This window comes from Lepisma saccharinum, chromosome 1 (genome assembly GCF_977018435.1).
Source record: "Lepisma saccharinum chromosome 1, izLepSacc3.1, whole genome shotgun sequence".
NCBI lineage: Eukaryota > Metazoa > Arthropoda > Insecta > Zygentoma > Lepismatidae > Lepisma > Lepisma saccharinum.
Window position 1 is genome coordinate 69,112,252 of NC_139229.1, and position 12,794 is coordinate 69,125,045.

The following is a 12,794-nucleotide window of genomic DNA, read 5'->3' on the forward strand; positions in this document are numbered from 1 at the left end:
CCTTAACCCCCTTCCCAAACCTTGGCGCATGGAGATGCAGTTTTGTTAGTCATATCAGAAATCCTTTTATCATTGATGCATTCCTTCATGTGCACTGTGTCAATTTAGAAATTAACACAAAAAATAAACGCGTTTAGCATTATAGTACAACTTTACAACGCTGAGAGCTTTAGGAGCAACATATACGGAAAATGGAAGCTGGTCTGAACCTTTAATCTAGATATCAGATCCGAGCTCCGGGGTTGGCCGTTGAAAATAATTTGCGTTGCGCTACAAGCGATTTTAATTGCCCGGTGGTTTCCAGCGCAAGGCATATAAAGCTGCATCGCATCGCATCGCACGCTCCGGTCCCTCTGTTTCTCCTCTTCTCCCCCATCCCGCTCTCCAACCCCCCGAACTTTCCCGGCGTAGGAATAAATTTCGAGTTGCTGGCTGTTAAGTTTTCCATAGCGCCTAGCTGGGCGGACTGCTCTCGGGGTAAGATAAATCATGGGATGTTATGGCCAACGGTCAGTAATGAAGATATACTAGCCACGGCAGAGACGGTTATAGCAGTTCCAGGGAACGGCTCGCTTTATTTTTGCGGATTTTAGCATTAGCCCCACCAGCGGCAAGATCTCTCTCTCCCCCCTCGGTCCCAGTAAGGTTTTATTCCCCGGAAAGGTTGTCATGTGAAAGATATAATACCGGACGCAAAAGAGATTCAAAGTGGATGTCCGGGAGGGTGCCTTAAGTTCCGGAGATGTTAAAAAGGCGAAGTTTTCCGGACCGCCAAAATGTATTTCCTGCAAAGCCTTTTACCATAAGGTTCCCGGATAGCACAAAGCAGTTAGAGAACGGTTCCGCAGACGCGTAGATTTGGACGGACATTCCGATATGAAATGAATAGTGATGCCTCTTGCATGGGCGAAGTGAGTCCCCCACATTGGAAGAAGTATGGCCACTCCCAAAGACTTGTTCGAATTTCTAAATCAAATCGAGGAATCCCCCCTCCCCCCCCCCCCGCGCCCTCGCTCGAATTCTGCAGCAACGCTGGCTTCAGGAGCCAAGCATGACCGCAAAGTCCTCTTTCAACCGTCTTTTCCATCTGTTATATTTGGCTCCATTGCATAGGCAAGGCTGTATTGTTATCAAAGTCTGTTTTATGCAAGAGAAAGCACAAACAAGGTTTATAAGAGAATTAAGGTTGGAAACAAATGTATGGAAATGACACGAGATTGCTATAACAAATTTTTGAATATTTATTTATTTTAGTGACGCCACTGTGATATCCGAGATAGAATTCATACAGGTGTGCCCGTCGGCTTGGTCAAGGAACAATATATAACGTCACATGGAGACACGCTGAAGAACAATGGTGTAATAATAATAATAATAACAGTTTATATGCAAAGACAATAGTTAGCAAAATACTGCACTTCAGTTCGAAAATTCATTTATATAATCACACTCGCATGCAAAACTTGGAATGTTGTCATTAAAATACTGTCTAAAGAGATGCACATTTTTTTATGTACATAGATTATTTGAAAAATATATTCAACAAGTTATATAGATTTGAGTAAAACACCCTAATATACTCGTATCCATAATTAACCTGTTTCATATCATAATAATATTAATAGTGATAGTTTGTTTTATAGTTCTGTGAATAGCTTACAAAACGAACAAAATACAGCACTACGTCTACATATGATTCTAATGCATTAGCTAATGCATTACTAAGATAAACTTTGTCGCAACAGCCCTTTTAGGGGCCAAGGCCTACCAAAGAGCTCTTTGTTGGTCAGCGTATCGACTTACTTACCATATGATACGCTTCGAATTGTACGTACCTTTCACCATAGTACAATTACCTGTCGAGTGTAATGCACTTTGAGCTCGTTTAGTATCTCATCTAGCACTAAATACCTGTGACTCATAAGCATGGCGTACTTGATGTCTGTTTTTCCATTGTATTAAAGTTAAATTACAATAGTTTTTAAACATGAACTAAGGCGAAAGGGAATATGACTACTGCTAAAAAAAATTGAATGCTATTATGAAATGAAAAATGGAGAAAAATTAATCAGAGGCCCCGGGTTCGAATCGCGGCCTGGGCATGGGTGTTCTTTGTGAATGTCTCTTCTTAAATTCATCATTAATCCTCATCGTCGCGATTAGTCAAAAGTGGCAGAAAAGGAACCAAATCAATCAATTAAAAAATATATATAAACTGATTTGTGTTTTGGCCCGAATAGATGCTCATTTATACTCAATCAACAGTCGTACCAAAGTCAAGGGCGAGATACAAGACTAATTAGTCGTCAGCTGTCAAGTTGAAATGAAATGTTGTGTTAATTATGGCGCAATTGTGGCAGAGAATGACGTTTGCGTGGAGGCCCCGCGAAACATCACGAGAGGAACGTTGCAATTCATGGCGGATCCTAAAAAGTTCATAAATGTTTATTGGTTAATAAAGAGTTGGGTCAAATAGAAGTATATATTTTCTCGTTAAACACAACTCGAAGTGAAATTTGATAAAGGATCTGTTAGTAGCATAATAATAGTAATAGTTCATCCTTCCACGAGTTAATATTTTCTCACTTCGAAAGCAATTGCGAAATAAATCATAACTCAACGTCATTAATGGATGCTAAAAATGATAAAATGGATTTATTTAATAGGTTGAACAGTAGTTATTCACAGTGCGTAATTTCTGTAAGTTTTTTGTGGTGTATAACGTACTTATTTTTTTAATATAAATATCTAAAAGTAGAAATTTTTCATTTCTCCAACAACTGAATAACATCATTGCATCAGTGGAGTCATCTGGTGTGAATTTTTCGTCAAAACTTTCCTTCAATGCAATTATCCAAAACGTATTACGTGATTATTTAATTATGTATAAAAATTAGAAAAAACATTACATATTTGTAACTAAATAATGATATTGTATTATTTGACGATACTTTTTTTTTAACATTTTTTCAAAGTTTGAAAATGAACTCCACTCGGCCTGCCATCTATACAATATAGGTGCTCACACCGCTCACACTCTTTCATTTTTTTTACATGAATTTCGAATTCGTGTTTGCATCTTGTTTATTTGTTACTTTGGAAATATTGTAGAATGGCGGCCCTCCGATCAAGATTCCAGATTTTAGGCCGAATATCAAGACAACAGGTACAATAATTCTAAGTTTTATGCATATGATGTTTATAGCAGATTGCAAACTATTTATATATTATCCCCTTGCTAGTTCATACCTTGGCTGTAATGAATGAAAAGTTTTATCATTTGGGTATTCGTGTAGTTTTCTTTTTAGACGCCATTTTATTTCTAAAACATTTGTTATCGTACTGTTTATACATTTTATTTAATATTAATTATTTGCTTGACTCTATTATATAAATGAATCAATAAAAAAGTGCTAGCAAATTCGTAGGGAATTGTAAATTATGATAGTACTTCCGATCAAAACTCACTATTGACAAAAAATATTTATCTTTTACAATAGTTTGAGGCTTTATAATATATCTTGTCGTGACGATTACAACTTGAATATTCATGTATGTTAACAAAGAAAGAAATAGATGAATTTCAACAAAAAATTGAAACAGTGACATTAAAATTTGTTGTTATTACTATTACTTCTGAGATGAAAACCTTCCCATAGAAGAATAACAATTATGTTGCACTTTTCTTTCACTGAAATGCTAGTAAAATAGAGCACTGGGGCAGTAGGTAACAATAGACTTTTCTGTTGAATCCATCATGACGGCCACTTATATAACGGTAGTTTACAAGTTGTAGCCTAATCAAATTGAAAATGAAGATGTTGATACTATGGTACTGACTAAGTTTCTTTCCAAGTATAACTTATTGAAATTTTAGCATCAGAATCTAATTGTTTGCCACGTTTTGTGTAACTATATTTATCTAGACCTGTAATATTACTCGGTGGTTTGGTAGAGCTTCATGGTAAAGCCTTTGTTGGTCTTGTTACGACACGTAAATTCGGGTTCGATTCCCGAGGTAGATGATCTCGTGCTTGTTTCAAAGTTAAATAACTGAATAGTTGTTGAATAAATGTAAAATTTTAGTTTTTATTTTCACAGAGACTTAAGTTGGTTTCTTTTAAAAAACGCAACGTGTTGTAGAGGTGTTATGCAATAATTACATTTACTTTCAAATATACATTCAATCATATCTGCAGAGAGAATGTCCTTCGTCACACAAGCGTTTTTTTATGCGTGTAAGGTATTAATACCGCCACTAATTTAATTGACTGCAGAATTCTTGGATTCTATTCTCAAAATTAATTATAATATTTTAACTATTCGCCTTGATAAGCTAAATGTATCGCGCCAAATTTCACCTTGCACAAGTATAAGAGATCAATAGTATTGCAAAATTAATTTCAAGAATTATTTATTTCACTGCATCAATAACTGTTCTACATGTATGTTTCATAATTATATTGTTTCTACTTACGTTAAGGAATATTTTAGTGTACTGTGCAAAATTTTGTAATCTTATTCTTCACAAGTGACTCATGATAGTTGTTTAATTTGAACTTGTGAATTACAGTAGTTCATAAGATAGCTTTATTATTACGTTATAAACAACAGTATGCCGTGAAAGATATTTAACACGATAGTAGCAAAAAGTAAAGTGTTCCCCTGTGCTTAGCACCACGCCATGAAGGCGTATAGGAGGTGTGGGGGTAACACCCCACACTTTCTTGATCCGGTCGTGAGTGGGGGTGATGTGATCAGCATCACGCCCCTGACCGCCTTTACCCCCCAGGGTTTCCCCCAGGTACCCATGTTAGCTTTTTACAATTTCAATTTGTGAAAAATGTGATTTCTATGGTTATCGTAACAATTCAGTGTACGTACAAAAACGATTCGAGATAAGATATGTAAAGCATAAACAAAAGTAGCTAATTAATTTGAAATGGACGATGAAGATGCTCTTATGTCAAATTACATTTGAAAGAAGTGAACCTGCGAGAATAAAAATATCTTTACCTAGGATGAAATTCTATTGAGGCATACAAGGGAGCATTATCTCATCCCCTTTCAATTCGAATATTCATTCAATATTTCCATACGAGTGATAGTTTGTGATTTAAGAGAGATAACTTCGGGCTCAGTTTTATCAGAGTTGACGTTCAGTTAAAGAACTCATGATTTTCATGCTAGCATTATTTTTTCTTCTAATTGTAAATAGTTTGGGTAGACATTTTCTAACGTATGTCAAGATTAAATGCTCGTAAGGATGCAACGTTTTTAAGAGTTACTTTATAAAATTGTCTTTAAACAACAATTTGTCTAAACACAACGTTAACAAACAAAATAAAGGTTTTCGCGTTACAATGCCTTACCTGGGATTAAATCCTAATTAATGTCAATCTACATGTTAAATATAAGGAATTTCTTTAATATAAAACGAACTAGTATTCTTGAACATTTGCATTATGCTGTTAGCTGAAAAGTAATGATGGATGATTCTTTGCCTTCTGTAAATATTTTTAACCCCTTGTACAGTTTATGAGACACCTCAAATATCTCTAGTTAAACCATTGAACTGGGTTAAACAATGTTATAGTAGGTGTTTATATCGGTTCGGCTCGACTCGGCTCGATTTAGTTTATTTTACTTCGCGTTTTGTGCCTCTCGGCTAATTTGCGAAGATGGGGATGAGTGATGAAATGATGAAATGGATGAAAATGGACATTCACAAACAACCATACCCGACCGGGATTCGAACCCGGGACCCTTGCGTCGCAGCGCGATGTGCTAACCACTCGGCCACAGGGTCGGGCTAGGTGTTTATATCAAGCCTCAAATTGAATTCCTATAGAGAAGAGGATCAGTTACGGCGCCACGAAGGCGGCAGAGGAAACTAACGTCCCCTGTTGATCAGTTCAGTTCCGCCTTGATAGTTTCAGCCCACAACCATATATTACATTTTCACTGTATTGGTAAGATAGCCTAATCTACATTTTAACGTGGAGATGATGACTACGTTCACTTAAGTTTCCATTTCACTGCGTCTTTCACTTCACGATCCATATTTGAGGGCCCACTACACAGCAAATTACGGTTATACGTGTACCACTGGGCTTCGAGTGCACACCGCTTGTCTCAGCTGTTCGGGCGTTATTCGGTCGAGCGAAAAAGCTCTCAATTCCATACGCTATCTAGTGTCGTCCGTGCGAACTATTTGGTGCTCGAGCGAGATCCTCTTCCTGCAACACTATAGTGCCACCAACTGTAATTTATAATCATTATCTATCTTTATGCACGAAAAAATGTTCAAATTTAAATAAAAATTATTGCTTCTCGTGTTTCTAAATTAACAGGTGGACTGTTAAATTTTAGCCACAAAATATTTTAGTTTTTAGGGTAACTTCTAGCTAAACGTCCTACAGTTTTAATTATTTAATTCTCACACATCCTGCTATTCTCTCGAAAACGAGTTTTGCTTCCACTTACCTGTTCATATGGCATTTTTTTCTGGCCATTCATTGGCTTGTATCATAAGGTGATTCAAATGAAATAAACTTCTTGGCCCTAACTGAGAAGAGATTTAATGCTCTGCAAATTCATTATAAAACACTTCATTACAATCTTCAGTTTGTACCTATAAACACAATAGGCACATGCCAAATTACAGTGTTCAGTATCGAGTTATACTATTAATGAAAGGAGAAAATTATTAAGATAATTGATGCAATATACGCTAGGAGTAGAGGACATTTTTAATCTACAACTTACATCATTTGATAACAATTGTGAAAAAGGAAGTTTAGTTACTAGAAGATTGTAGACGTATCAGACACATACCTTCAAAATGGAACTCAATTGCAGGACGTAACGTTACAAACTAATTGTGTCCTAAAAACACAATGAATTGAAGTAAAAATGCAAGAATTTAGTGAACTGAACTAAAGTTAGTTACATCTGAACAAGTCTATGCTTGGGTTGTGTTTAGAAATAACTTGCACATTCTATTCATGGTTTCAACTTCGACCATTTTGCTTCTTCCGACGGATTTGAAAGAAGTCATTTCTGGGCCTTAATATACAGTGTGGATGTCATAATTAGTCACAATGGACATGCTGCAGAACATATATGTGAGTTGACTAAAGATTAGACATTATATAATAATAATAATAATAATAATAATAATAAATAATTATTTAATTATTTGTGCCAACAAAGGCGCATTGTGGAGGTTCACTGTACTGAATTGAACCTAAAATAAAACTTTGTCATGGTGGTAGCCCTATATTTATTGTGAAAATATGCAAAACAATTCTGAAAATTTCAGGGCATAACTTTCACATAGACAAGGAATTGGAAATTTAAATAACAGAATTATTCGCTGTGAATTCAACTTAAGCTTCCTACGAATGATGTGCTCGCCAAACCGTTACGTGAAGACTCTATCTTGAATTTGGACCTGCGTAATATTTTGTGAATTTCACTTATTCTGCCATGTTTAATTCATCGTGACGATTATATGAAATTTATAAAGACAAACCCACAAAAGAACACCCGTGCTCATTCCATGACTCGAGCCCGTAACCCTCCGTGGCGAGTTCGTCAGTCTTTTCACTGAACACTGAACGCATTTTTGTTATTTTGCGTAGCTTTTCTGCAACTTTTGTCTAATCACGACGATGAGGATGAGTGAAGATTACATAAAATTGATGAAGGGACAAGCGCATCATAGAACAGCCATGCCCACTCCGAGATTCGAACCCGGGAACTTCAGTGGCGAGATTAATAGCCGGTCGCCGGGAAGTCATTCCACATCTCATAAAAAGCATAAAATAGAAGCCCTTTTTTTACCTTGGGCGTTTCTTCAAATTTTATACATGTCTTGGTACTATACACACATAAATCATTAATATAATTAATACTTATCGAAAGTAATCATACATCAGCCGAAGCAAGTGTTGATAGAGAATTCCAAATAATTCACTAGTCTCTCTTCAGGGCAGTGTTGCTGCGCTATTTCATCCCATTATTATAAAAGTAATTGTTGGTATTGAAAAAAACAAAGACGCATTATAACATTGTTACATTGCTCCTGCGCGAGTCTAGTTAGACCATTTATTGTTATTCGAATATAGAGATTCGAGAAATCGGTTAATCTGAATACAATGTAATACGAGCTAGTTTTTATTCATGTTAGGTTTGAGCCGCTACCACTTTGAACGATACCGATAGCAATATTCTACCGTTATCGATGCTTGAAAACTGTAATAATTAAAATTTGTTTAAAATATTAATTAACATTTTGTGTAAGTAGTTCACTCTAATTATATGGATCAATTTACCAAGATTTTTGTTTTAAAATATTGAAGAATTACATCAAAATATTAAATTACGTTGTTACAAAATTCAGTTTTACACGCAAAACTGATGCCAAAAAAATATCGGCTCATCCCTACGTTAACCACGAGAGTCAAACAAAAAATATCCTCCCCGATGGCGTAGTTGTATCGTCGTCGCCTTGTAATCAAGGGATCCCAGGTTCGACACCCGGTGGAGTCACATGGTGTTTCGGATCCCACTTTAAACTGTAGGCCCAGTCCCGATTAGCCTTACTGTACATAAAGTGGACTTAAAACAGCAACTCAATGAAACAAATAATACAGAACCACGTTGGTGGCCGAGGGCGTTGAATTTTTGACTCACCATTCTATCATCAAAATGTCTGGGTTCGAGTCCCTGCAACGGTGTGACTTGGGCTTTTCATGTATTAATCTGATCTTGGTGCTCGTTCGCTTGTATTTTCATGGGTTTATCATTCATCCTAATCATGCTAATTAGAGAGGTGGAAAAGGGACATAAAATGAAACACAACTTTCTATAGAATAAAACAATCGTATTACTGAAATGCACTCTTATTTTTATGTACTTATAAATTTAAATTGGCTATCAATTAGTCAATACAAATAATTCTCTTTTCTCACGATTTTAGTATTTCTTATAAGGTGGTTAATTTAAACGATCTACACGTAAGCAAGGCAAGCCGAATAAATTGTGATCTATCTTGTAAACTTCTTATAATAGTTAATTTTACTCGTAGACGATAGCGGCGCTAGTAAGCAGGTTTTTTGTGCATTACATTTGACCAGCATTAACAGAAGCATGTGTGCGATTTTATTTTGTATGCCCATTATCAGCATTTAATTGGTTTTATATAAATAACTGAATCCAGTTAATTTATTTTTTATTAAATGTTGGTTTAGTTCCTCAAGGGGAATTATAGCTTTGCTCTCTTTCTTAAATCAATATTATTGTGCCTAAGATCTTTATGTTCATGAACCTGAAAACAGTAATAATACATAGTTGATTTTTATATTATATGAATTGGTGACTGATCGATTACTGTGGATAGATTTTGATTTCAAGAGCATAGTTTGATATTTAAATATAAAGTTTGATTCCTGAAAGATCATTTTAAATCGCCAGCAATCTTGCTTTAATTCAAATTACTTTTCGCGATCAGTTGCAAAAGCCGTACCACATCGAGCTAGTGAAGTTCAGTTCCTGGCTTGAGGAACTCGGAGAGGAAACACCTGCCATCTAGTGACGAGAAATGTAACTGTTGCAGGAGTGAGAAGGCATTTTGATGTTACTGATGCCAGCCTTTTAATACGCAACAAGAAAAAAATTCATCGTTTATTGCGTCCATTTAATTATTGCCTTAACGTTTAAATAAATATTGCGTATGGTTTTGTGTTTCTGGTTCTTAAAGGTTGCTTTTCTACTTTTTGAAATCGCGACGAGGAGGATTAATGATGATCATACGGAATTTGTGTCCTAGTATAAAATACCAAGGTCATATAATACACACAATATTTGTTTGTATTTTTATTTGTTATTCAGAATGATAAGATGCACTGTCATTTAAATTTGATATCTGATAATTGCAATTATGATGCTACCCATTAGTAGGATTATTTATGCTTATATATATCAACATATTTTTATTAGGAATAACTATTTAAGTTTTTAATTGATTAATTTGGAGGCAGCGATTTGAACGAAAAATATCAATGTCAACCCTGATCAACAACCAAATGAGAACGAACTAAAGACGAAGGTGTTTACACGAAAAACGTGTTTTTTTTTTGCTCAGGAAAAGTAAACATATGGCTATACACAGTCACAGGACGATCTTTCTTAATCTTTTGCGTTTCTACTGATGAAAAAAACAAACTATTACTAAACACTGTTGCCACGTACAAATTTCACCTCAAAATACTGAGAAGAAATAGAGCTGGGGCCCGCTACTTCCGAAACTGATAAGAAATATGATGATCTTGCAATCAGAAACTTATGTACTAAGAAGAAAGTAATAGGCCTATCCTGTATATAAAAATGATCAGATACGAGAAAGATAATAGAATTAGCAGTGACTATCTAAACAAAAGAAAGGCTGTTTATCACACTCCCCCTTTTTCCCCCTTTATCACGGGTGGGACGCACAGACCACATTTTTTACATTAAGGTACTCGTAACTATTCTACTGATAGTCTAGCAACAGTTTTCTTACAGTTTCTGTGCAATTATTTACGAAACTAAACACTGTTCATTAAGTATAGATACCCTTAAAATACTTTCCCAGAGTTATAGCTAAAGTGAACAATTTTGGGTCACGGTTAGGGCAGATAAGACACTGCCTCTTTACTTAATAATACGTTTATTTTAATTTCTGTAAATTTTAGAATGATGAAATATAAATTGTTTATGACAGAGGGAGAAGATAATTGACCTTTGACTATTCTACGTAGAGGAGTTGAATGGGAAATGTAAGAGTTAAAGGAAAAATTAATTGTTTCTTTTTCTTTAGTCACGAGTTGGACACAATACAAAACAAAAGTAAATTAAAATAAAAGAACAATATGTAAACTATATTCTGCCTTCTAACTTAATTAAGTATAATACTTGAATGTTTATCCAAATGACAATCGACTCCCCGATAGCGCAGTGATAGCGTTGTCGCCTTGCAATCAAAGGGTTTCGGGTTCGATCCCCGGTGGAGGCACATACTGGTTCGGATCCCACTTTTAACTGTAGGTCCAGTCCCGATTAACCTTTCTGTCCATAAAGTGGAATTCAAACAATAATTCAGTAAGTCATTCAGCCAAACCTTGTGAATCAAGATTGCATGTAATTTTAAAAATCGAGATTCAGGGACACTTTGACATGGAATGTCCCCGTCTGTATTTTGTAATCTTCTTATAATACGTAGCTTATCTGCTGCTTCAAGCTAATCGCAGCAACAAAGACGAGAGATGATTGTATGAAAGTGAGGAAGGGACACTCACAAAGGAACACTCCTCCTCCTCACGCCAAGACTCAAACCTGGGGCCATCCCTATGGTAGGTAGCTGTAGCACTAATTAAAACAGTTTCTTATTCCATGTAAACTAATTCACAAAGTGTGTTTTATGTGGTTTTTACCATATGTTTGGAACTCTATATCGGATATATTATATCTTCGTTGCGAGTTTCTACACCAGTGTTGCATCGACCGTGCCACAATAGATATTGTCTTATATTACTTACATTTATTTGTGTGATCTAAAGTAGCGTTTCTCAACCGCCGGGCCGCAGCGCGTTACCGGACCGCGAGAGGTTCTCCTGAAGGTTACGGCTTGCAGCTCGAGCTAGCAACCACCTGGAAAGTTGGTCTTACGTTCGGGGTTCAACAGCGATAAAAGGACATTCTATCTCCCCAGTGCTGGTGAGAAATCATAGCCGCCGGAAGGGTTCTGTCACCCGTGCAGCCTCCAAATTTAAATAACAACCGTGGAGAAGTTCTCGATTTCCGACCGGAAGAGTGAAGCGACTTGCAGCCCTATCTGGCAACCGCCCAGAAATATGGCCTTTCGTTCGGTTTTACACTGCGTTAACAGGAAACGTTTACGCGACAGTGGCGGTGATGGATGAAACGATCTAACCGGGAGCGCCGTTGTTTCCCGCCTCAAAATTTTGAGATTGAGTGAGAGGCACTGCGGTCAATTTAGTTTACGCAGCAATTTTCATTAACAAATAAATTTATATTCTCATTAATTGGAATTTTTCGGTGTCCGAAATGAAATATGCCAATGAAAATCAACACTTACTAAATTAATTTAATGACGTTGGTCAGAGGAAAGTAAATGATTGCATTAGATGCTATTGTTGTCAACTAATTTAAACCATATTTTATATTTTGTCAAATGCCTAGATATAATCGAACTAATACTCTATATGATTATGTCATAATTTCTTTATTAATATTAAATTTCAAGGGTACATATTAAATAACGTAAGTAAAAAATACAAAGCTACTTACAAGTGAAATTGATGAGATCGGGGCATCAGCTTTTAAAAGAACGAAATTACCGGCCCGCAGGCTTATGAAGGTTGAGAACCACTGATCTAGAGCTCCAGGACATTTGCCCTTGGTGCGAGCGGTAACGGGTTCGATTCCCAGTGAGAGCTCCAAAATTTCTGTTGACGCAGCAACGGGAGGATAAACGGGATGTTACTTGAAAGCAGTAGCAGCGGAAAACGGCGACGATGGGGCCAGTCAGGTCTTCGCGCTGTGAGATTTTACATACTTATCTAGCCAGAATGATGCAGATTAATATGGTACGAGTTTTTATTAATTTGAAACAATATTAATAAAGGATTAGTGTTGACTATCTTCCATTTATTTTAATCTTAGAATTGTATGTGAGATAAAGTTTTGAAAGCTTAAGAAATGTAGTGAACAGTGTGTAACATAGGGAA

General features: G+C 36.1%; 1 protein-coding gene across 2 annotated transcripts in view; it reads left to right on the plus strand.

Moving 5' to 3' along the window:
• The first annotated feature begins 3,044 nt into the window (after positions 1-3,044).
• Positions 3,045-12,794, plus strand: part of LOC145996224 (uncharacterized) — a 32,910-nt gene continuing 23,160 nt past the window's right edge. For both annotated transcript variants that reach the window (XM_083132644.1, XM_083132649.1), the window contains exon 1: positions 3,045-3,166. In XM_083132644.1, the coding sequence (XP_082988770.1) occupies positions 3,113-3,166 (54 nt within the window). In that variant the 5' untranslated portion in view covers positions 3,045-3,112. The remainder of the gene's footprint in view (positions 3,167-12,794) is intronic.